The sequence below is a fragment of the Heloderma suspectum genome, chromosome 7 (assembly GCF_057233095.1).
Source record: "Heloderma suspectum isolate Gila_16-S chromosome 7, 16-S_ref, whole genome shotgun sequence".
NCBI classification, from domain to species: domain Eukaryota; kingdom Metazoa; phylum Chordata; class Lepidosauria; order Squamata; family Helodermatidae; genus Heloderma; species Heloderma suspectum.
In genome coordinates, this window is record NC_139464.1 from 85,219,464 (window position 1) to 85,245,178 (window position 25,715).

The 25,715-nt window shown below is 42.5% G+C and overlaps 1 protein-coding gene across 1 annotated transcript in view; it reads right to left on the minus strand.

Annotated features, from left to right (window-relative positions):
- CTTNBP2 (cortactin binding protein 2) overlaps positions 1-25,715 on the minus strand; it is a 125,698-nt gene that overhangs the window by 71,814 nt on the left and 28,169 nt on the right. Inside the window, exon 3 of the mRNA XM_084810823.1 lies at positions 9,564-9,788. Coding sequence (XP_084666949.1) covers positions 9,564-9,788 — 225 coding nt within the window. The remainder of the gene's footprint in view (positions 1-9,563; positions 9,789-25,715) is intronic.

The window sequence follows — 25,715 nt, forward strand, 5'->3', positions numbered from 1 at the left end:
ATAACTAAATAACATGAGGAAAAATGACAGCAACTCTTTGAACACTGGTTTTTTTTAATGCTACTGGGACAACTCTTTCACTTTAGTAACTATTACAATAATGTTTTTCAAATTGATACCATGAGCAATTGTGCTTCTCAAATGTTATCTCAAATATACAACTGTCACCCTTCTGAGGGCAAATTCACAAATGAGGAGGCATCTATGCAATCACCTCGGAATTATGAGAGGTCACCAGCAGTCTATCGGATGGACGAACTTGCCCGGGGGTGTTAAGCTGTGCCTCCAGATGGGTGATATATATGTGGCCAACCCAATTCTCACAATGACAGCAGCACTTTTTTTTTTAGCCACCATCACAGCAGGAATCATGGTGTCTTCATATGGAGGTGCTGGCTTACACTGACATGTGAATCTGGCCTAGCTGTTATCCTGGCAACAGCTTTATACATTCCTGAGGTCACTACCTGAGGGCCATCTCAAGTGTGAATCTTCCCATTAGTCAATCAGTGTTAGGGATCAGGACCTCTCAAGTGCCACTCCTCACAATTCCAGAGCACATGTTAACAATTGCTACAGGGATGTGACCTAAAATGGCTTTCCCATGCTATAGCATTTAGAAGTGTTTATTTGGCTGAGCTTGGCACTCACAGTTGAAGTCTTCGCACTTCTGACTATTGCTGGGAGAGTGAAAAGAGTCAAAATGTGACAACTTACGGCACAGCACTACATTAAGGGTCAAAACAGACATTATTTCAAATGTGTGTCTAGCAGCTACACAGGATGTCCGCTTCTGAATTGCCAAAAAAAGAGGAAATTCATCATCCAAAAAGAAGAAAAAAGAGGACAGTGATTTGCATAGAATTTGCATATGATCATTTATATGTATAGCTGCAGCTTTAGAAATAATTATTATAATTTCAATAGAAATATAGTCCATCTCACCATAGTGCAGAACACTGTGACCAATTGACCTGTGTGCCTGCCTGTTAAGTCTGTTTTTCAGGTGCTGGTTGTTGATGGGCAACAGTTCTTGTGGTTCTTTATCTTGAAACTAGAACTGTACACAACAGCTCTTCAGATGGAGGTTGCCTTTACATAAAGGACAGTCCTCTGGCAGCCCTACAAATAGAGGAATGTCCTCTGTAAAAGAGGACACATGGCCACCCTACAGCTATGTCTTTTTTCATTTTTATTCTAGAGTAGGCACAGGGCCCCTCTCCAATCTGGATCAGGACCCTAGCGTGGGGGGTAGGGGGGCTTTTAAGATTCAGACTGGGGGCCCTGAACCTACTTTAGAGTAAAAATGAAAAAAGACATAGCTGCTAGACACAGATTTAAAGTAATGTCTGTTTTGGCCCTAAGTGTTTCTGAACATTACATTCTCAGTAGGATTGCTTTAGTCACTCATGGAAGTCATTTGTGAAAAGTCTGAATATCATGGACTTCAGAGATGGCAAATACTCTGGATGGCACATTTTAGAGCCCGTAAAATGACAAATATTGGTCACAGCTGCAGTTCTTGGGCTTCCAAAACCTATTATGTTGTTTGCACAAGCAGGCAACTCAGAGAATGAAATGCATAACCTCTCATTGGCTCTCAAAGCACAAGCACATCATTGTGGAGAGCCTAAGGCCCCATTTAGGCATTCTCTTACTGGGTATTGAGGAGCTAGCACTCCACCACCACCCTCTGTTGTTGTATCTGCCACCCCCTACTTGCAGAGGCAACTGTCTGAAGACAAGAACCTCCTCTATCCATGGAGGCTCTCCACACAAGCCAGAAGGAGGATTTTCCATGGATACAGGAAGCTCTTCCCTTCAGACAGTCGCCCGCCACAAGTAGAGGCCAGCGCGTGTGACAATGAAGGGGGTGGAGCTGGAGTGCTCTCCTCATGCATTGATTATACCCACTAAGAGAAAGCTTGAATAGGGCTTCTGTCTACCACCTTCCATGCATTTTCCAAAAGGATATCAAATTAAAAGTTCAGGACTTTCTGTAAAGTATTGCCAACTATGTGTTTAAAAACCCCCCAAACCATCTTTCCTTAGTTGTGAGGATCAAGGTACATTAACTCATTGGTGAACAGAAAATGAGGTCCAATGTAGGTTTAATTATTTATTTGTAATATTTCTACACCACTTAATATAATAAAATCCCTAAGCAGTTCACATACTTGGGGAGGATCTTGCAGAAAGGCCTTTGGAGTGGATGAGTGGAAATCAAGGATACTAGCAAACATTCCTGAGCTAAAGGCTAATCAAGATGGCTATGGGATATGAAATCCCATCACCAGCACACTGAGCACCGTCTGCAAGCAACTCCGATGTTCAGATGCAGCAAGCACAGCCAGCCTGGAATTCTGAAATGGGCAGAAGTGTTCTGTTTCCATGCTCCTGGGGCCACACCTCTTTACCTCTTGGGAGCAGAGAAACCTCTCTTTGCTGCCCAGTAGCCACAGTAATCCCTGTCTCTGAACTGGAGATTGGAAAGCTCAAAGCTTTGATCCTAACTTAGGATCACAATGCAGTTTAAGGACGTATAAAGGAAGCGATAAGTTTACATACAGTCAGTGTTCACTAAATGGAATCTTCATTTTAAACACAGGGGCTCCTTTTCTCCTCCCATAATCAGTCCATCCTCTCTCTCATACACACAGATACACACACTCACACACACTCACACGCACGAATGATTGCACATTATGCGATAATCAGATAAGGGTAACTAACTAAACAAAAAGGGCATTCCTCTAGATGCTAAAATCATACTAATTTCAGAGTTGTAAGAAGATACTGTATAGTGAATATATTGCATGTATGCTGTAATCTGGGAAACCAGATGGCCCAGGGGTCTGGTAATGGGATATGGAGCATTTCATCTCCAGGTCAGTGCTCAGTGGTTCAAATTTGGCCTGAGTTGCTAGCGAAAGGAAAGTTGTTATAAGCCAGTGAGTTTCTGAGTGGTCTGCTGTTCACCAATAGCATTCCGTCTCCTCCCTCCAATCTAGAGGAAAACTGATAGCCTGTTGGACAGCTCCTGCAAAGGGGTTTTTGTTTGTTTGTTATTTGTATACATTTCCTCCTGATTCTCTGACAGGTCAGCTTCTGCTTTGTTTAGTAGAAAGCTTTAAACAAGAAATTAGCAGCAGCTTTGCTGTCATTCCCACCCACTTCAAATAAAAAATCATTTGTATTTAGCAGAAATACAACAGGAACCACTCTGAAGAGGAAGCAGAGATAGGATAAAGCTGCATGTCAAAAACAACAACGAATTCTGTAGCCTGGTACTTCGATGCATGAGAAAAGCAAACATGAAGTCTAAAACAGGAAGAAAAACCAACCCAGCAACAACATAAAACCAAACTAAACCAACAAGAGGAGATAACATTAGAGCAAAGGATTTAAAAAGTACTACAACACTGTCAGATTAAAAAGCCTGGGGAAAATTTAAAAAAGTTTTTACCTAGCACTGAAAAGACCACAATGTAGGTGCCAGGTGAGCCTTTGTGGGTAGGGTATTTCACAACTGGGACGCTATCACTGGAAATGCCCTCTCCTTACTAGCCACTTGCCTCACCTCATTCAGTGGGGGCACCTGGTGAAAGGCCTCCCGAGATTAGCTTAGGACCCGAGCAGGTTTATATGGGAGGAGACAATTCTACAGATTATCAAGCCATTTAGGGCTTTAAAGGCTATACCACCACTTAGAACTAGGCCCAGATACAGACTGAAAGACAGTGCAGATGGCAAAGCACTGGCATCATATGGTCATATCAGCCATAATGGAGGCACTCTTGTTGACATGGCTTAAATGAGCTTAATTTAACTTCCAAGTCCCATTTATATAAATTTTTCCTGTTTCTTGAGCGGGACAGGAGCATGAGGTGCACAGCAGGATGATTATTAGAAAAGGTGATTTTTGCTTTATATCCAGCAAAAAACAACCTGCTGGAGCACATTTTACAGCATCAGTCCCTAAATTTTCTTGGATCAGAGACTAAAAATACCTGACAGTAAAAGTCCTCAGATCATGAAGGACAAATGAACACGTGAAACAGCATTATGGTGGTTACCTTAAGTGTGTGTAGTTGGGTGCGGTTCAAAATTTGATGCCAGTACACAGGGACCAGGATATAACATTGGATAATGAGCAATGAGATGTGGCTAAGAACCGTAGGGATTATTTGCCTTGGCAAACAAGGGCTGTTATTTGAGAGGAAGAATACTGAATAAAAGGCTTTCAGCACCTATGCCTGGGACCTATCAAGAGCTCCATTTTTTGTATTTATTCATTTTATATTAATTTTACCCCTAAATTGTGGACCATTGTTCCTCAAGGTGGCTTACAAAAAACATAAATGACCTATTTCCAATTGATCAATCAAATCATATTTTAAAAACTTATCAGACCAGACAATAAGCATTTGTTCATACTGTTAGAAGTTTTGCAGAACTTCCAAAGGGCCAAGACTTCTTTTAAACGTTAATGAACAGATCAATCCTAGGCCCTTCCAACTCATGCCGACCATGACAGCAGATAGAGAGAGGGTGTTCCTTTCCACCCTCCTCCTGTTTCATTAATTAATTTTCCCTCCCTGGGACACCAGTGGGAGGCAAAATCACTATGCCAGCTCCAGGACTAGTGTCAGTTTTCTCCCTTGTTGGTGGCATGCCATGGGAACAAGAGGACTTTGGATCCTGTAGATCCAAAGCCTCCCACAAGATGCCCCCCAAATGCTTTCCCCTGCCTCCCAAGCTTCCCTGCAGTTTGTCATCCTGCGAGCAGAGCAGCAGGATGACAAACTGCCATCCTATAGCCCAAGGCCAGCTGACAGGCTGGAGGATTGCAGCCTAAATACAATGACTGGGTTCGGATGATCACATCGGCAAAAGACGCCACCGTGGCTTCTCCCACCCACTCCTCGTGCATGCGACCATCATTTGCATAATTCCTTGTGATGCGGTGTGGGTTGGAGTGTTGTCCGAACCTGGTGCAGTGGCTTCATTCCTACCCTACAACCCACAGCGGCTTCTTTTACCGACGTGATCATCCAAACATCCGTTTTATGAGGTGATGAAAAACAAGTTTCCCTTTTTCCGGGGGGGGGGGGAATCCTGCTCCCACCTTGCTTATGCTAATCCACTTACACGTATAAAAATGTCACATAGCAACACCTCTCACTCCAATCAAATTGACAAGGGGACGGAGGGAGGTAAGATTAAAGCTGATAGCTTTTTATCATTTGCGACCAGAATATCTCAAGGAACGTCTCCTCGCATATGTACCTGCTGGCACCTTTAGGGAATATTTGGAAGCGCTCCCCTGGGTGCCCCTGCCAAAGGAAGCAGGTGGCTACAAGAAAGCGAGCCTCCACAGTTGTGGCACCCCACTTATGGAATGGCCTCTCCAAAGAGGTTTGCCTGGCACCCATGTTGTCACCTTTCGGTGCCAGGCAGAGACCTTTATTATCTCCTAGGCATTTTAGAGACCCAGTTGTAGATTTTTATAGCTGTTTTATCAATTCTTGTGCTGTTTGTTGTTTTGTATTGTAGTTTATTTTATTCTTTTAAATTATTTGTATTGTATTTTATATTTTTAACTGTTTGTATGGCATCTTAGTCCTTTAACTGTTTGTAATTTACAAACAAACAGTTTGTAATAATAAGACAATAAATGGAAGGGCTAACTTAATTGTCAGTTATCTCCCTTCAGCAATACCTTGTTGTGCCTGAACTGAATATAAGTGTGTGTGTGTGTGCGCGCGCGCGTATTTGACTATAAGTATTCGAGGGGATCACAGATACACTTGTCAGATTATATCATGTCCTTCTCACCTTGCAGTCTCTGCTAAAGGAAACCAGTTCGTGCATCTGTGAAATTGGTAAGCAGCCATTTCCTCCATTAGCTTATGTGCTTTATAAGGTTTTTGGCTTACACTTGAGTCAATATGACTAGTTATCTGCCTATCTTTCTGCTTGCTCCAATACCTTTATGGGCCTGCTCCCAGTTTGTTCCTCCCTTCCTGCCCCACAGTCCTGATCCCAGATTTTCTTGTCCGGAACTCCTTAGATCAGCTTTCCCCTACTTGGGTGCCTCCAGATGTTTTCAACTACAGCTCCCACCATTCCTAATCATTGGCCATGCTCGCTCAGAGGAGGATTCAGAGGAGGAAGAGGTTTCATCCAGTAACCCATCATCTGCTGCTCCAGGACCTTCCAGGCATGGCTTTACCACTCAGGGGGCACTCCACCCTGCCCAATGCAATCCTCACCACCTCTATGCTGTAGGAGACATTGCCTGCAGAAACAGACAATTGCCTTTTAAGAAATAGACAGGTCCTCAGAGGGGGTGGAGTTAACAGCAGGTCCAGACCTGTCAGCCTTTGGAAGGCTGCAGAAGGCCTCTGCATGTTGCTGAGACAACTGTTCTTCATGGGTCATTTTCAGTCTGTGATTTGTTCAGGGTCCTGACAGATCCTGCCTGGCCTTTTGGAACCTGCATTGCCTAACCTGACCTTGCCTTATTGGACGACACATTGCCTCATCGGACATGACTTTGCTGTGCCAGATATGATCCAACCTTTCTAGGCAGTGCCACTGCTGCAACCCAGCCTTTCATAGAAGCCCCATGCCAAGCTCAGACACTACAAAGCCTGATCTAAGGAGTTCCAGACTTGGCCTTATTTATTTATTAATTGAATTTATTAATCGCCCATCTGGCTGGTCACCCAGCCACTCTGGACGATGTACAGCACATAATAAAACAGTTTAAAACAATAAAATTCTACAATAAAAACATTTTCTAAAATACCCTAACCCACCCCAAATGCCTGCCTGAACAACCATGTCTTGCCTACCAGCATGCCTTCTGAATTCCTGTTCTGCTTATCCAAGCTTCCTGTCTATACCTGATCCTAACCTGACATTAACCTGCTTTCCAGACCAAACCTTGGAAAGACACTGTGAAGGTGCCTCCCACATAATTGAGTTGACTCAGATGCTGCAGCCCTGTGCCCACTGCCTGCAAAACCAGACAAAACCCTTATGCATGTTTTTTTCTCTGGTCCAAAGAAACTCATTAGAGGATTATTATTTTTAAAAGTCAAGCCATCTGAAAGTTTGCCCTCCTAGTAGTACTGTAACACAGCTCTCTGCAAGCATATGGATCACTGTACGTGTCCTGTTTATCTTTCATTACTTGGCAAAATATATGTAAATAAAGTCCAAAGAAAGTTTGGTTTCAGGTGTCATGCAACTGATCTAATTACGTTGAGTTGTCAACCACCAGAAGCTATATTGGATACGTCATGCTATTGTTAGTTCTTAGCTTGGAGTAAAGGTATGCTCTCCGCCAGGTTCAGAAAGTGGCAACTTTGCCGTTTATTTGCATTCAAAATGCTGTTCTTGGGTAGGGCTCTTGAAGATAGGGCTCAACCCAACTAAAGACATATGTGTAAAAACAATATTTCTGCAGCAAGAAGCATACTTTCTCTGACTTTGATCAGGGTGAGCAACTTGGGGTCTTCCAGACGTTTTGGCCTACAACTCCCATCATGCTTCACCCGTGGTTATGCTGGCAAGGGCTGATGGCAGCTGTAGGTCAAAACATCTTGAGAGCCAGGTGTTCCCACTCCTTTAGATGACGCACACACACGTCAGATCATATGTGAAGACACCTTCTCCCTGCACGTGAAGGAAGGGAGAATGCTCTTTTAAAACTTGCACTTCTTTAAAAATATGTTTCCCTAAAAAATCTGCTACTTGATTGATTGGGGATGCCTCCTTAGCCAATTAAACATTTTTAAGGCACAATCCTAAGCATATTTAGATGGAAAAAGGTCCTACAACTCTCAGCGTTCCCTAGCCAGTCATGCTGGGAGTTGTAGGACTTTTTCCCGTCTAAATATGCATAGGATTGTGCCCTTAGTTGATTATTCTAACTAATGTTGCAGCTCTGGTTGAAGTTTTTCATTTCTTCAAAACAATACTTTACCCCCAAGGACTGTACCCAGGAAAGATCAGTATTAGGCCTCAGTCATATATGATCCCTCCCATAGTCTTCCTCACTGCTCACATCATAAAGCAGCTTCCCTCAACTGGTGTCCTTCAGACGGACCGGGCTGGCTGGGAATGATGGAAGTTGTAGCCCAGTCCGTCTGGCAGACACCAGGTCGGGGGAGGCTGTATTAAAGTGACATATATCTGAATGCAGCATCTCCCAGTTCATGCACAACTTTCTACTATCATGAGGCCAGTGGGGAAAGTCAGGAGGAGCCCAAGCCACCTACTGATCTCTCCAGACACTCCCCAGATAAAATTCCGATGCAGAAGGAACATCCTAACACATCTTGATATATTTTAATTCAATTAAAAGAGGGAGTTTTCAGTGGTAGCACCCCATTTGTGAAATGCTCTCTTCAGAGAGGCTTACCTGGCACCTACATTGTGGCCTTTTTGGTGCTCAGTGAAGACCTTTTTATTCTCCCAGGCATTTGGGGAACTGCTCTTAGTGCTCTATTCTGCTGTTGGTTGAAATCTGGCTTTATGATGTTACAATGGTTTTATTCTTTGCTGCTGGTTTTATCTTGGCTTTATTCTGTGCTGTTTTTATTTTTTGTTTGTTTTAATATTTGTACTGCAAACAAACAAACAAATGTGTCTCTGTTGTAAGAACGTAGAAATACTAGCCTCTGGAACAATAATTTCCTGTGCTCTAGTCTAGAGTGCTCTTGCCTACCCCTTGATAACAGAGATAGGAAATATTGCTGGAGCAGCATAGTGCCTTAAGAGACTGAATTATGAACCAGGAAGTCCCGAGTTCAAATCTCACCTATGCCACGAGTTCAGAAGAAGGAAGCCTTAGGCAAGAAACTCTTTCTTACTCAGCAGTCCCACATCAGCAATTTGGGCAGAATAATACTGACTTACCTTACAGAGTTGTTGTGAGGATTATAGCAAAATAATGTATGTTTTGCTATATAGTGCTTTTGAACACTTCAAAGTGCTATATTGTGAAAGTGCTATATCATCTGGTGGGTTGGGTGCTGTTTTTTATTTTTTATTCTGTAATTGTTATGGGTAAAATCCAACATAAGTCCTACTCAGAGTAGATTCATTGAAAAGAATGCTAGTTATGACTAACCTAAGCCCCATTAATTTCAATGGGTCTACTCTAAGTAGGACTTACAATGGATTTTGCTCTACGTTTTATTGTATTTTAATGTATTGCTTTATTGTTTTAATCAATTTTAACTGTGTATGTAAGCCACCTTGAGTGCCATTTTTTGGCAGAAAGGTGGGGCACAAGTCAAATAAATAAATAAATAAATAAATATCAATGTGAAGTTTTTACTACTGAAAATTATCATGTAAACTATCAACCAGAAATTTGGCATTACTGATATAATAAAGTTAATACAACCACTCTTAAATGACCAAAAACTGAAAAAAGAGATTTCCATAAAAATGGAAGGGAATACATTATTTTGAAGATGTAGTGAGCAGTTAGAAAGGAAAGGAAAGGAAAGGAAAGGAAAGGGAAAAAAGGGTAAACATGGTACCTTCTTTTCTCTGTTTTCTGCAGCAACCAACTGAGCTGCCATTCTCTCTTGCATTTTTCTGCAGTGAGCCATAACAGCTTCTAAAATAGAGAGTGGGTTGGTACAGTTGGACTTCTTGTCTTTATCACCAGCACCTGCCTCGTAGTCTCGCTGCAGAGCCAGAAATGGGTCACTAAGATTAAATCTCCCATATCGTTCCTGGATAAAAACCTCCTTCCTCCGTGCCTAAAGTATTAAACAAGGAGATAAACCAAACTGTCAATTAGAGGGTAGTTAAGTGGAATATTAACACACAGAACAGCTGTACACCTAGAACATCCAGGAAGTAAACAGTAGCACTTTTAGAATATTCCAAATTAATTCAGTATTTTTAACAGTAAATCAGCCAGTGACCTGGTTCACACATAATGACAACCCCATGGGTTCTTGGGAGCAAGTGAGCATGCTGTTTCCTGCCTGCTCGCCACTTCTGCTTTTCTTCCATATTGTAAAACAACCTAGGAACACCCCATTCCTGGACTGTTCATCATGACATCTGAACCTGGAACTCTGAGCTGTTGAGACAGAAACAACCCAGAGTTTTAACCCATGGTTTGTTGTTGGGTTAAAACTCTGGGTTGATTCCCTCAACTCAGAGTTGTGGGTTTGCATGTCATGATGAACAACCAAGGAATGGGACATTCCTGGCTTGTTTTGCAATGTGGAAGGAAAGGGGAAGTGGTGAGCAGGCTTGGCCCCAACAACCTATGGGATCTTAATGACCAACAAGGTTGGTCACGACATGCGATCCAGGTCAATGTATGCCAAAGAATGCCAATCTTTTATGAGAGTGAACTAAATCAAATCTTATTTCTTTAAAAATGTTCCAACTAACACTACAAAATAAATAAATAAAAAATAAACACACAATACACACAAGGTAAATCAGTAATTTAAAATTTGGTTTTCCTTAATGCAGGTAACAACAGGTGACCATTTTAGCTTCATTCACTTTCTTTAAGATTTCTCTCTCTCCCTCCCTCCCTCGCCCACCCACCCACACACATCTACTATAAATGTTATATAATATTTTGCCATTTATGACCAATCCTATTACCAAAAGGATTTTTTAAAGGTAATTTGAGAAAGTTAACATACACACAGCCAATATTCAGAAAAAGTTATGGGTTGTATCCAATGTCAGTCCTTCTTAGAATAGACCCATTGAAATCACTGTGTCTTAAGTTAGACTAATATTGGATACAACCTTATATTAAGAATTGTATGTTCAAAAATAAAGGACATCGAAGATGTGGCAGTGTTTGCAGGTTTGTATGTTACAGATTATATTCTGTAATGATATGGCTGAATTGCATGCAGCAAGTGTGGATAATCCTGAATTTAGGGCTATTCTTAAAATTTTGGTGGCAAAGGAGCACGGCAAGACCAAATGGCTAATGGGATGTGCACTCTGCGGTTGGCTTCCTACGGCAACTGTTAGAGTGACCTGAGCAATGAAGATATCCACCTTGCCTGGGAAATACCCTACACTCACAGCTGGGTGCTACAGCAGTAAATCAGAAGCACAGGCAACTTCTCAATGACCTGCAAGTGAAAGTCCTGCACCATTGACATCTGCGTAGAGAAAACACTTTTTTTTTTTTTAGAGTCTTCTGCAGGTTTCGTAAATTAATGTATGGCAGAAAGCTTAATTTAAATTTTTAAAAAGAGTCACAACAGACTTTTTTTGCGTGACAGACAGGGAGGAAAAGCCAGTTTGAATTTCAAGATGTCAGCAGAGCCTTTTTGAATATGGAAGATGAAGAGAGGGAAATGCATTCTTAAAAGTGCCTCACGTTCTTCAAAAAACTCAAACATTCCTCTTTTTAATGCCAAGATGCTTCAAGGTCAACACACATGTTAAGTAGAAGTCAGTGGAAGTTTCCTTAAATGTCACCTCTACAAATAGCTAAGGAACATTTTTTTAGTAAAAACATGTTTATTTTGTCTTTTTATAGTAATGAAACCTTTGGCTGGGATCTAGAGAAATTCAGAGTTATATGACTCACAGACACCTGGTGTTTCTAAAATCTAAAACTTTTCTTGCTAGCCAAACACATTGATTTTATCACCAGCATGTATCTGACAAGGGTAAGAGAGTGTGAACACTACAGTATGTCAAAAGGTTATGACATTTATAATTGCACATGTGGATATTTAGTTTATATGGTCTATAAAAAAATTCAGGACATTTGAGAGTTATTTCAGTCACGAGCTAAAGTATGTATAGCTTTTATACTGTAAAAGATATGCAAAAAGCAGCCAAACACAGCACATTTCTCTTGAAGAAGAAACACAGAATCACAGAGCTGGAAGGACCTCAAAGCTCATCTAGTCCAACCCCCTGCTGATGTAGGAAATCATTGCAGACTCTGGAAGGGACCAAATTCATGGACTCAAATGTTCTACTTTGCACCACACTAATACTCATAACTGAGCCTAGAATGTGACTACACGTTGCCACTCACAAAACACGTGATGCAGTGGAGGCTGGTGGCTCTGATTTTGGTGGGGCTGGGAGTCCATTCTGGGTTCCAGTCAGAACCTGCCAGAACTTTGAAGGAGCTATCCAAGGTGCTGAACCTAATCCCCCAAATAGGTTCAGCATCTTGGATAGCTCTAGAGTTCTGGCTGGTTCTGACTGAAACCCAGAATGGATTCACAGCCTCACTGAAATCAGAGCCAACAGCCTCCACTGATAATATGACTGATCTTCTACAGAAACAGCCTGTTTAAATAATCCCCTATAGCAGGGGAGGATAAACTTCAGAACTGCAAGATCTATTTCACTTTTTGCTAGAACCCTGAGATCGATCAACTGGAGCCAGATGCAAAACGGTGGCTCGGGGGGAGAGGCAATTACTGATTTATTTTTAAAATGTAGAAACCACCCTTCAGGATCCCAGGGTCATGTACAACAACATTAGAAACAAACAACAAATCCAAATAAAAGCCAGACGGTTACACATTAAACAGCAAATTACAAGAGAACAATAACAAAAACAAAAGCCAAATAAAAAACACAACAATCAATTCAATTTAAAAATAACTTACATTCTAAAGTAAGTCTATGCGGCCCTGATTTGCAGTGGGACCAGCATACACCGAATGGGGAGGATTAACCCTCCCTCACCAATTGCTGTCTGAAATCCATCCCATTCCCTCTCAAGTAAAGGGTTTTAGAAAAGAAAAGAAAAGAAAAACTGGATAATAAGGTGGAATTGGGGTTGTCAAGGAAAAATCTCCTGTTCAAAATGTTGGTTTTTAAAATGGAGGGATTTCTAAGGATAACCAGTCTCAGTTGGCGTCTGTGGAGGCGGTTTTTCTTTTTCTTTACCCACATGTGTTTGTGTGTGTGTGTTTAGGAAGTTGGGTGTGTCAGTCCTCCCTTCCTGGTGATCCTGCTCCAAATCGGAGCTTTGTGAGTCCAAAAAGAGAGAAATGCCGTAAGTACACGCTTACGCAATTAACATAACTACTGTTCACATTGTTGCTTGTTTTATTCTTGGCTTTTATTGTTGCTTTTATTGTTTTTATGTTTTTATCACTTTTAATATTTTAACTGTTTTTATGTGTCTTACTGCTGTAAGCCGCCTTGGGAGGGCTTCTGCCTTGAAAGGGGGCCAAGAAATATTTTGAATAAAATAAATAAAATGAGATGCGAAAGAACACAACTCGGTTTAAGAAAACACAAGCCCAAGACAGCTATCCCTAGATTTCAGTGAATGATGAAATGAGGTGTAAAGTCATGTACATTGGGGCAAAAAATCCCAGCTTCACGTATAAGCTGATGGGATCTGTGCTAGCAACTGACCAAGAAAAAGATCTTGGGGTTGTGATGGACAGCTCGATGAAAATGTTGACCCAGTATGCAAAAGGCAAATTCTATGTTAGGCATAATTAGAAAAAGAATTGAAAATAAAACTGCCAATATCATACTACCCTTATACAAATTGATGGTGCAACCATACTTGGAATACTGTGCATACTTCTGGTTGTCACATGTAAAAAAAGGATACTGTAGTTAAAGGTGCAGAAAAGGGTAACCAAAATGATCAAGGGGCTAGATCAACTCTCTTATGGAGAAAGATTACAATTTCTGGACTGTTTAGTTTAGAAAAGAGGGGGATAAGGAGAGACAGGTGTTCAAATTATGTATAACGCGGAGGAAGTGGATAGGGAGGCATTTCCCCCCCCCCTCTTTATAATACTAGAACCTGGGGTCATCCTATAAAGCTAAATGGCAGGGGATTCAGGACTGATAAAAGGAAGTACTTCTTCACAAAGTGCATAGTTAATCTCACCACTTATAATGCAATGGAATGAAGACTTAACAACACTAGCAACATTTGAAAGAGTGGTATATAGTCGTAACTTGCAGATGGACTTATATGTGGATATTTGGTCTGCTTTTACTGAAGTCTATACATAACCTATTTTTCCCTTTTTTTCTTTCCTGAATATTGTAATATTTGAAACTGTGGACATTGCAACATGTTGTATTTTTATTTTGTTCTGTTTTTCTTTGATTTTGTTATGTATTTGTTTTGTTTTGTTAAAATTCACAATAAAAAACTGAAGGGGGGAGTGAATAATTAACCTATGGAATTTGCTATCATAAGACATAGTGATGGCCACCAACTTGGATGGCTTTAAAAGGGAATCAGACAAATCCATGGAGGAATTGATAAGGCTATCAATGGCTACTAGTCCTGATGGCTAGGTGCTCCCTCCAGTACCAGAGGCCGTGAGCCTATGTACACCAGTTGCTGGGGTCCATTGGCTGGAGGGTGCTATTGCACTCATGCCCTGCTTGTGGGTTCCTGGTCGACAGCTGGTTGGCCACTGTGCGGACAGAATGCTGGACTAGATGGACCCTTGATCTGATCCAGCATGGCTCTTATGTTTTTACTACAGAAATGAAAGAAAAACCTCCCATTTGATTAGATTACACTTTTAATTTATATGCAGGCTTTCTACAAAGGAAATTGTGTTCAAGGTGACTCACAATATACAAAGTATGCAAACAGTAACAGCAATATATAAAAATAATCAATACACATTTCAACAAGGACACATTTCAAACATAGTATCAACATTTCAATAATATTTCAACAACTCATATTTTTATTTTTAAAAATAACCAAAATGTCTGCACAGATATTAAAAACTAACTTGTACAAAATCACCACCAAGTATTGGGAATTATCAAAAACCCAACAAATTGCTTTGGAAACTCACTTCACACCCAGGTGACCTTCCCCCATCTTTCGTCTCAGGTAATATTGCACACCATGTGCCTCTCCTCACACCAGTGTACAACTGTGCATGTGCACTGAAGCAACTTAATTGGGCAGTGCCATAACTTCTAGGTAAGAGGTAAGCAAACCATAAGTGATATAAATGACACCATACCCTCTCTGGTTTAGCTTGACCAGTCAGCTAGTATTATTTAAATCAGTGAATTGGTACATACAGGAAGTTGTCTGTAAATTGTTCTCCAGTGCTTTGGGGTCAAGAAGATGCTATGCAGGCCAGTTTGAACTATGCTGAAGGGAAGTTAGAGAAGACACTGGAGGATAATGTAATAAATCAGCGTCAAAAAACAATTGACTGTTCAAAATTAGTTAGTGCTATTCCAGATGGTGAGCAAGAACACAGTGGGATGAAAGATTTTTTAAAAAGAAATAATTACCAAGCAGAAGGTAGTCCTTCCACAGGGAGCCATAGAAAGCTAATCCAGTGAACTATATAATACTACATAAACAAGTTCATATCCTTATGTTCTAATGATTACTAAAACCTTGGTATCAGCTGACCATTTTTAATGCAATCCTAGGCCAAGCCATTTACCTGGTTACCTGTGATGTGTATGAATGGCTTCCAGGTGCCAGGCATAAAAGCATTACAAAGCTGGTTTCTTTTTTAAAAGGTGATGATTAATATAGACAAGTGGGCTAGCAAAAATGTCATGGGTTAGTAACATATGGACATATTTGTAAGGATGTGTCAATATAGAATTATAGATTAGAGCTTCCAACCATGAGCAATGGAAATGACAGGAGGAAATGTCCTCCCTTTAACCAAGAAACAATGGCATATTTAATCACTCCCTCTAAAAGCAAACTCAGGTGATAAGTGCTGACAGCAATGGAGCCAAAACAGGGCCAATGTGAAACAAGAGGGAGATACCAGCATGCTGAGGGAACCTCAAGGTTTGGAGAAATACAAAAAATCTGGGGGAAGGGCGAAAACCTCCCCTCAGACAACCCTTTGAGACTGTGCATGTTCAGTAGCCACAGAATGTTGAATGTCAGTTGGAGAAGAAAATCATAAAATGGTGGTGGGGGAGGAAAACAGAATGGCTTCCTATAGGAGTGCATGCCTGCCTGCCTGCCTGGCTGGCATTCAGAACAGGAGTACTCCTATTAGGAGGTGAAAATACCCTGCAACATTTGGAGATCCTACTTCTCCGTACATATCAGTAGCATCTCAGCTATTATACGGGCATGTATTATGTCACTGATTTTATGGATCTGACGTTAATGCCATTTGAACAAGCTGCTATATGTATAATTGGTTACTCTGGCCATGCCTTACTGTATAAGTCAAAACTGGGGCTTGACTTTACAGTGTGAGCAATCTGTCTTTGTCTTTTTAGACCAAGATAAGACAGTAGATAAAAGAAACAAAGCCATCACAAAGAAAGAGGCGAATTGGCTTGATTCGTTTGCTTGGATTGCCAAAAAAGAAAAACAAAAAAACCCTCACTTAGAAACTCTCATTGCATTGCTCTGTACTCGGAAACGCTTTTACAAAGCAATTTGAAACAGAAACACCCACCCCACCCCCCACACAAATCCATATATTTTATCCTGGTAGCTGTCCACCCCCCGAATAAAGTTGGAAATTTGGATCACTAAGCACTGGAACATTTAACAAGAAAACAGGAGGTGGGTCAACTGGAAGGGGGAACACACTGACAACTCCTCTAAGAGCGGCGTGCCTTCTTAACCGCAGGACTTGGCAAGGTCTGGCACTGGTCTTGGCAGCAAAGCCCAGTCTAAGTCCTGGAGGTCAATCAAAAGCAAGCCTACTAACTGTCTGCAATCTGAACAGAATTTACAGACTTAGCGGCTAGATGGCCATAGGATTGATCGGTTCCCGGGGAACCTCCTCCCTGCCCCTGCCACCTCGTAGGTGGTGCAGTTCATCCCCAGGCTCCATGCTTGTAAGAGCAGCATTGAATGGGGCAAAAGGGGCATTCCCGGGGGTGGGGAGGGGCAAGAAGCACAGAAGTGCTGGTATGACGCTTTCTATGCGTCGTCTGGCCTCCCCACCCTGCATTCCAACGTCCCATAGCTAGGCAACCGAAATCGGCCATCTAGCCATAAATACAGGGTGGCTGGAGCATGGAGGAGAGGATCCCCTCTGCACTCCTCCTGCCATGCATGGATAGCCTCCGAGTTCAGAGTGGCCACCTATCCCGATAGGATTGCGCCTTTAAGAACATAGGAAGAGCTGTGCTGGATCAGACCAAGTGTTGGTCAGACCACACAGTAGCCACGCAGTTGCCTGTGGAAAACCCCCAAGTAGTGTTCATGTTCCCCAAGGACTGGTGCACATAGGCATACTGCCTCTGATACTGGGGGTAGCATATAGCCATCAGGACTGGTAGCCATTGATAGCCTTCTCCTCCATGAATTTGTCTAACCTCCTTTTAAAGCCATCCAAATTGGTGGCCATGACCACATCCAGTGGCAGCAGATTCCATAGTTAACTATGCTCTGTGAGAAGAAGTACTTCCTTTTATCGTTTCTGAATCTCCCACCGATCAGCTTCATCAGATGATCCATGTTCTAGTATTATAACAGAGGGAGAAATATGTCTCCTTATCCACTTTTTCCACACCTTGCATAACTGCACACCTCTACCATGTCTCCCCTTTCTCAGCATTTTTTAAAGCTAAATAGTTTTTCCTCTGGTCTTGCCCCAGTGAGCTAAGTACTTGTGACTTCTATAACCAAGACTTTTCTGTTCACTGGGACTACAGATAGCCGAGTAAAAAGTTAACTAAGGGTGCAATCACTTGCAAGTTTAGACCAAAAAAACTGTACAACTCCCAGCATTCCCCAGCTTGCATGGCGGGCTGGGGCATGCTGGGAGTTGTAGGACTTTTTTCTATCTAAACATCCATAGGATTGCACCCCAAGCTGCTATTATTTAAGCACCTAAGTAGTTACAGTGCCACAAACCTACATATCATCTAACAGACAATTGTGTGAATCTCTGTCTTTCCTTTAAAAAAAAAACCCAGAGCTATTAACGTTTAAAACATTTAAGCTATTGCGGCAAGGGACTTGTTTCTGAAATTACGTTTCCTGGCTTGCATTCCAATAACGCAGCTAGGGAACCAGCCACAAAATGGCAGCGGGCAGATACTCGTCTTTCCTGTCCTGCCCCAAGGACAAATATCAAGAGACATACAGTATCGTTCCCTTGACTCTGAATAAAGCAATGACTCAGTCACAACTGGCTGCCATGGCCTTATTGACATCAGGCTCCAAGCAGCCCCTGTAAAAAATAAAATAAAAAATGGAAGGGATTGTTGATAAGCTGATCAACAGCTCTCCTCCATTTCCTTGGCAGCCAAGGTCTGTTTCCCTGAACTTGTCTGGCTTTTCAGCTCTTTTCTTGCATCTTTTGCTAGTCCTTCCTTAAGCCTGTGCTCTGATATACTAATAGCAATTTCATTCTTCAACTTATATATACTAATGCCAATTCAAGTCTTTATTATCACATATGTAACAAAAACAGCATCATCCATATACATGAGGGAGGTATCACCAGCACACTTGGGCAGGGCCAGCCCTACCATTTGGCAGGGTGAGGTAATCACCTGAAGCAGTAGGCGCTGGGAGGCAGTTCAAGGAGAAAACTGCATGCCTTGCAGTCTACTCTGCACCCACTAAGCTAGCCTGCTCCCTTCAAGTTCAGTGGAGATCGTTGTCCCATAATTAGTGTTTAAGACAGATTCATCTGCCAGTCCAGTCAGCTTTTGTAGATGGAATAGGAGGGGGTGGCATCTTGTCCTTCGCCCCAGGCACCAAAATGTCTTGGGCAGGCCCTGGGCTCAGGGGACTTCTGAGGTTTGCAGAAGTACAAAAATAATAATAATCATGACCCAAACAGCCCAGTGAGGACTGAATATGTTCAGTGGCCACAGAATGCTGACTGACTATGGGGGAGGGGGAATGGAATGGAGTATCCTGGAAGGGGCTGGCGGGAAGCCCAAGTCAGTTCACAGCAAGTTACAATATGTCCTTATCTTATGTTATACCCACGGCATCTTTGCTATGTAAGTTAGACTTGCCAAAGGTGATCCAGTGAGCTTTATAGCCACATCCATATTTAAATCTGGGTCTCTCAAGACCTGAACTGCCACCTAATCACTAGAATTGCAATATCCCCCCACCCTCCCCGCTTCCAGACAGGGCTTGTGTGCCTTTATAAGAATTGCATGACAGTAAAGAGTATTTACCCCTTCATGGATCACTGCCTTGTTGTGGCGAAGGGGCTTGCGTAACTCAGTGAAGCCATAAGCTATGCCGTGCAGGGCCACCCAAGACGGACAGGTCATGGCAGAGAGTTCTGACAAAATGTGGTCCACTGGAGAAGGAAATGGCAACCCACTCCAGGATTCTTGCCAAGAAAACCCCATGGAACGTATCACAAGGCTAAAAGAGATGACGCCGGAAGATGAGCCCCTCAGGTCGGAAGGTGTCCAATATGCTACTGGGGAAGAGCAGAGGGTATTTCCAAGTAGCGCCAGAAAGAGTGAAGCGGCTGGGCCAAACCCGAAAGGACACTCAGCTGTGGATGTGTCTGGTGGTGAAAAGAAAATCCGATGCTGTAAAGAACAATATTGTTTAGGAACCTGGAATGTCAGATCAATGAATCAAGGTAAGCTGGAGGTGGTCAAACATGAGATGGCAAGATTGAACATCGACATCTTGGGAATCAGCGAACTCAAATGGACAGGCATGGGCGAATTTAATTCAGGTGACCATCATATCAACTATTGTGGGCAAGAATCCCTTAGAAGAAATGGAGTAGCACTCATAGTCAACAAAAGGGTGGGAAAAGCAGTATTGGGGTACAATCTTAAAAATGATAGAATGATCTCAGTACGAATCCAAGGCAAACCATTCAACATCACAGTAATTCAAGTCTATGCCCCAACCACTGAAGCCGAAGAAGCTGAGGTTGATCGGTTCTATGAAGACCTACAACACCTTCTAGAACTAACACCAAAAAAAGATGTCCTCTTCATCATAGGGGATTGGAATGCTAAAGTAGGAAGTCAAGAAATCACCGGGATAACAGGCAGGCATGGCCTTGGTGTACAAAATGAAGCAGGACAAAAGCTAATAGAGTTTTGCCAAGAGAACATGCTGATCATAGCAAACACTCTTTTCCAACAGCACAAGAGGCGACTCTACACATGGACGTCACCAGATGGTCAATATCGAAATCAGATTGATTATGTCCTTTGCAGCCAAAGATGGAGAAGCTCCATACAGTCAGTAAAAACAAGACCTGGAGCTGACTGTGGCTCAGATCATGAGCTGCTTCTTGCAAAATTTCGGCTTAAATTGAAGAACGTCGGGAAAACCACTAAACCGTTCAGGTATGACCTAAATCATATCCCTGATGAATATACAGTGGAGGTGAGGAATAGATTTCAGGGATTAGACCTGATAGACAGAGTGCCTGAGGAACTATGGACGGAGGTCCGTAACATTGTTCAGGAGGCAGCAACGAAATCCATCCCAAAGAAAAAGAAATGCAAGAAAGCAAAGTGGCTGTCTGATGAGGCTTTACAAGTAGCTCACGAAAGAAGGGCAGCGAAAAGCAAGGGAGAAAGGGGAAGATATACCCAACTGAATGCAGAGTTCCAGAGAATAGCAAGGAGAGACAAGAAGGCCTTCTTAAATGAACAATGCAAAGAAATCGAGGAAAACAACAGAATGGGAAAGACTAGAGATCTCTTCAAGAAAATTGGAGATCTCAAGGGAACGTTTTGTGCAAAGACGGGCATGATCAAGGACAAAGAAGGCAGGGACCTAACAGAAGCAGATGAGATTAAGAAGAGGTGGCAAGAATACACAGAAGAACTATACAGGAAAGATCTTAATGTCCCTGATAGCCATGATAGTGCGGTCACTGAACTTGAGCCGGACATCCTCGAGAGTGAAGTCAAGTGGGCCTTAGGAAGCATTAGTAACAACAAAGCTAGCGGAGATGACAGTATTCCAGCCGAGCTATTTAAAATCCTAAAAGATGATGCTGTTAAAGTGCTGCATTCAATATGCCAACAAATCTGGAACACTCAACAGTGGCCACAAGACTGGAAAAGGTCAGTTTACATTCCAATTCCAAAGAAGGGCAACGCCAAAGAGTGTTCAAACTACCGCACAATTGCGCTCATTTCACATGCCAGCAAGGTGATGCTCAAAATCCGACAAGCTAGGCTTCAGCAGTATGCGAACCAAGAACTACCGGAAGTACAAGCTGGGTTTAGAAGAGGCAGAGGAACTAGAGATCAAATCGCCAACATTCGCTGCATCATGGAGAAAGCAAGAGAATTCCAGAAAAACGTCTATTTCTGCTTCATTGACTACGCTAAAGCCTTTGATTGTGTGGATCACAACAAACTGTGGCAAATTCTTAAAGTGATGGGAGTACCAGACCACCTTACCTGTCTCCTGAGAAACCTGTACGAGGGTCAAGAAGCAACAGTAAGAACCAGACATGGAACAACCGAGTGGTTCAAAATTGGGAAAGGAGTACGACAAGGCTGCATATTGTCACCCTGCTTATTTAACTTATATGCAGAGTACATCATGAGAAATGCCGGGTTGGATGAATCAGAGGTCGGAATTAAGATTGCTGGGAGAATTATCAACAACCTCCGATATGCAGATGATACCACCCTAATGGCAGAAAGCGAAGAGGATCTCAAGAGCCTCTTGTTGAGGGTGAAAGAGGAGAGTGCAAAAGCTGGTTTGAAACTCAACATTAAAAAAACTAAGATCATGGCATCTGGCCCCATCACTTCCTGGCATATAGAAGGGGAAGAAATGGAAGCAGTGACAGATTTTACTTTCTTGGGCTCCAAGATCACCGCAGACGGTGACTGTAGCCATGAAATTAAAAGACGCTCCTGGGGAGGAAAGCTATGGCCAACCTAGACAGCATAGTAAGAAGCAGAGACATCACCTTGCCGACAAAGGTCCGTCTAATCAAAGCTATGGTTTTCCCTGTAGTAATGTATGGCTGTGAGAGCTAGACTATAAGGAAGGCTGAGCGCCGAAGAATTGATGCTTTCGAACTGTGGTGCTGGAGAAGACTCTTACGAGTCCCCTGGACTGCAAGGAGGTCAAATCAGTCAATCCTAAAGGAAATCAACCCTGAGTGCTCATTGGAAGGACAGATAATGAAGCTGAAGCTCCAATATTTTGGCCACCTAATGCGAAGAGAAAACTCCCTGGAAAAGACCCTGATGCTGGGAAAGACTGAAGGCAAAAGGAGAAGGGGACGGCAGAGGATGAGATGGCTAGATAGCATCACGGATGCAATGAATATGAACTTGAGCACGCTCCGGGAGAGAGCGCAGGACAGGAAGGCCTGGCGTGCTATGGTCCATGGGGTCACGAAGAGTCGGACACGACTGAACGACTGAACAACAAAGAGTATTTATTTATTTATTTATTTATTTATTTATTTATTACATTTATATCCTGCCTTTTTCCCTCTTGCCAGGAACCCAAGGTGGTTTACATTGTCCTCCTCCTCTCCATTTTAACCTCACAACAACCCTGTGAGGTAGGTTAGGCTGAGAGTCAGTGAGTGGCCCAAAGTCACCTAGTAAGCTTCATGGCTGAGTGGGGACTAGAACCTGGATCTCCCAAGTCCCAGTCCAACACTCTAACCACTACACCACACTGGCTCTCGGTTTTCCCCATCACTGCCTCATCATGCCAGGAAAAAGTTGCACTAGCTGAATACCTACCTGACACAGGTACCTGAATACCTACCTGATAAAGGCACCAAGAGCCCTACCAGCAAACAAAAAGGCCACTTATTTACCATCCACTACACTGCATGGACCTACCTGGCTTAAAATCTCAACAATTCCATTTTTATATTTAATGACACTGAAAGTACCCAAGGGTTTGGCATTGAACAGTGAGCTGTACTCAGAGACTCCGTCCTTAAACTACATTGCTCTTTCCAAGATGAAAATGTATATAGCTAGTCTTGGAGCGCTACTTTGATATCATGTTTTCTTGGGAAGTAATTTAGAAGTGCACCATGGAGAGAACTGAAAATAAATGATGAGTAATTTATGTGTAATTTCATCTAAAGTGCAGACGTTTACATATGCGCCTGACATTTCAGGAGCCGCATCACTGACATTCTTTCAACCCACTGCCTCAGCCTTAATAAACTGTGCACGTAAATGCTGGTGAAGCCATCCTGAGCTTGAGCGTCCGCTGCAGGTTGTTACTTACTGCCTTAACGTGGCTCTTGTGGCAAGCTGCACTGTCCTCTTGCTCTACAGAGGGAGAATACAACAGGAAAGGCTTCTTGCAATAGTGATGTATGCCTCTGGTGGTGAGGCAATTACCCATCCTTCCATCCCAGTACTTACCACAAGCAGATGTGGAAAAGCAGCAGTTTTAGAAGACCTGCTCCTCATTTTAGAGTCTTGAGCGGGCTGTGATTGTACATTGGAAGAGTCCCGCTGGAACGGACTATGAGTTCACCTGGTCCAGAGATTCTCAAACTTTGGTCCGCGGAAAGGTTGCCAGTCAAGAATATCTATGCCAGTCTTCCCCAACTGTGTGCCCTCCAGATGCTTTGGACTTCAACTCCCATCAGCCCTGTCCAGCATGGCCAATAGTCAGGGATGCTGGGAATTGTAATCCAAAACATCTGGGCACCAGGTTGGGGAAGGCTGATCTATGGCCTTGACCGACCCTGCAGTTGTTTTATTGATTCTGTCCCCAAGACAGTTTACAGAATTAAAATAGGTACAAAGCATTAAATAAAATCAGACAACCACACACACACACACCTTTCTGATCAGCTCACACCCTCCAGGGAGCAAGCTGAACAGGAAGAGCATTGTTCAGAGGGGTAGCTACTTCCTCTCTCCCTTTTCAAGCCTTAAAGGGCCATTTCCCACTGAGACACAGAGAGGGAGGAGGGACCCAAATCCAGAGTGATTTTTATCAGACAGTGAGCATAGAGCAGCACTGTTTCCTCGGTGTTGGGTTGAATAGTTTTGTTTGCTTTGTTGATACTATTCTGTTTTTATCTTATAAACTGCTTTGTGGATGCATTCTGAGTTGAAAAGTGGGATATACATTTCCTCAGTGAATAAAATGTTAAGCGCTTTGAAGTCCCATTGATTTCTATGGGAGAGTCAGGCACATGTTTGGTTAGCTTGTGGCAATTATGTTTTTCTTTGTTTTCTGTTTCCAGAGACAATCACTCTGTTTGCCTTAGATAGCTACAAGCCTACCTCCAGTAAGCGGTTAAAGGTAATTCACTGGAGTCAATGACCTCTAGCATTTAACTTGGGTATTGCTAGCATGAAGTGAGAGACAGAGACAATTACTTTGGAGAAAAATAATGCAAATACATGGTGCAAGAGCCCTACATCTTGCCTGAATAACTTATTTTCCCTCGTCATGTAGTTTCCTTTGCCAAAGGGCAGATGTAAGTTAGGACTGTGTGTGTGGGATGGGGGGCGGGGGGGGGAATGAAATAAACACAGAGTTCATGGGTAGCATTGCCTGCCAACAAGGCAGATTAAATTGCAGCAGGTGTCTTACAAAGTCTGCTATAGAAAGCATGGCATTAAATAATATGTACTTGGGACATCGCTTGTGGGCAGCTTTCAAGAAGGTGACAGACAATGCAAGTCAAGGAAATTTGATTACTAAAATACCATGCAAATCAGTTAAATGAAACCATAGAGGATGGGTTGGATCCAGATATAGGCATACTTAACCCATTCAGATCAATGGGACTTCAGTTAGTCATGACAAGCTAGTCATAGATTTCAGCAAGTCTTCTCTAAGTATGGCTACAATCTGGATCCACTCTAAGTATGGCTACATCTGGATTTTTTAAAATTAAGGGGTGATGTGCATTGTAAACAAGGAAAAAAGTCCCTGGGAAAACTATGGCCTGCTTTCTCTCTTCAGATCAGTGAATGTGAAGCCTTTGAGTCCCCCAGAAGAAAGCGCTGATATCCTGTGTGTGTCCTATCATCATACAGTACTGAGTATTTCTAGATTCCTAGATGGCAGCTGTAGCCAGGGGTGCATTTTATTGCCTGCACCTGCTGATATCATGAAGACGCTTCCTTGAGCAGAAGGACTTAGCAAGCATCGTCCTGGTTTTGTAACTTCAAGGACTATGAGGAATTGTGTTTGGGGATGCCCTTGAAGAGTGTCTGGAAGCTCCAGCTGGCACAGAATGCCATTGCCATCTATTGTTAAGGAAAGGTTAGAAGGGATGTTAACACCCATGCAGCTGCAACTGAACTGCTTATCTGTTACCTTCCTGATCCAACTCAAGACAATGATTTCAACGTGCAAAGCTCTTATAGATCCAAGGTCCTAAACATCTCACAGACTGCTTTGCCCTCATCCCCCTCCATACGAGCCTGCCCACCCATTTGGAGAAAACCTAATTCCAGGCAGTGTCTTTGCACCCTGTAAAATCCACTACAGTGAAGATCATCAAAAGTTCTCCTTCCAAAGATGTCTGCTATAGCTTTACGTTATATCCCCCAACGATAACATAAGGCCTTTCTTTCCCAGAAATATTTTAGTGATCGGTTATAGCAGTGACAATCTTGGTTCTTTATGTTGTGCCAGGGTTTGTTTTTAGATAGTGATAATTTTCTTTATAGCTTTTATTGTTTACTTTTTATTGTTGTGAATTGCAACAATGCTTGGAAATGCTTGAGAAAGGCAGGATTTCAAAGTTAAAATAAAAATAAATTAATAGAGGGAAGCACTCTTATTCGTT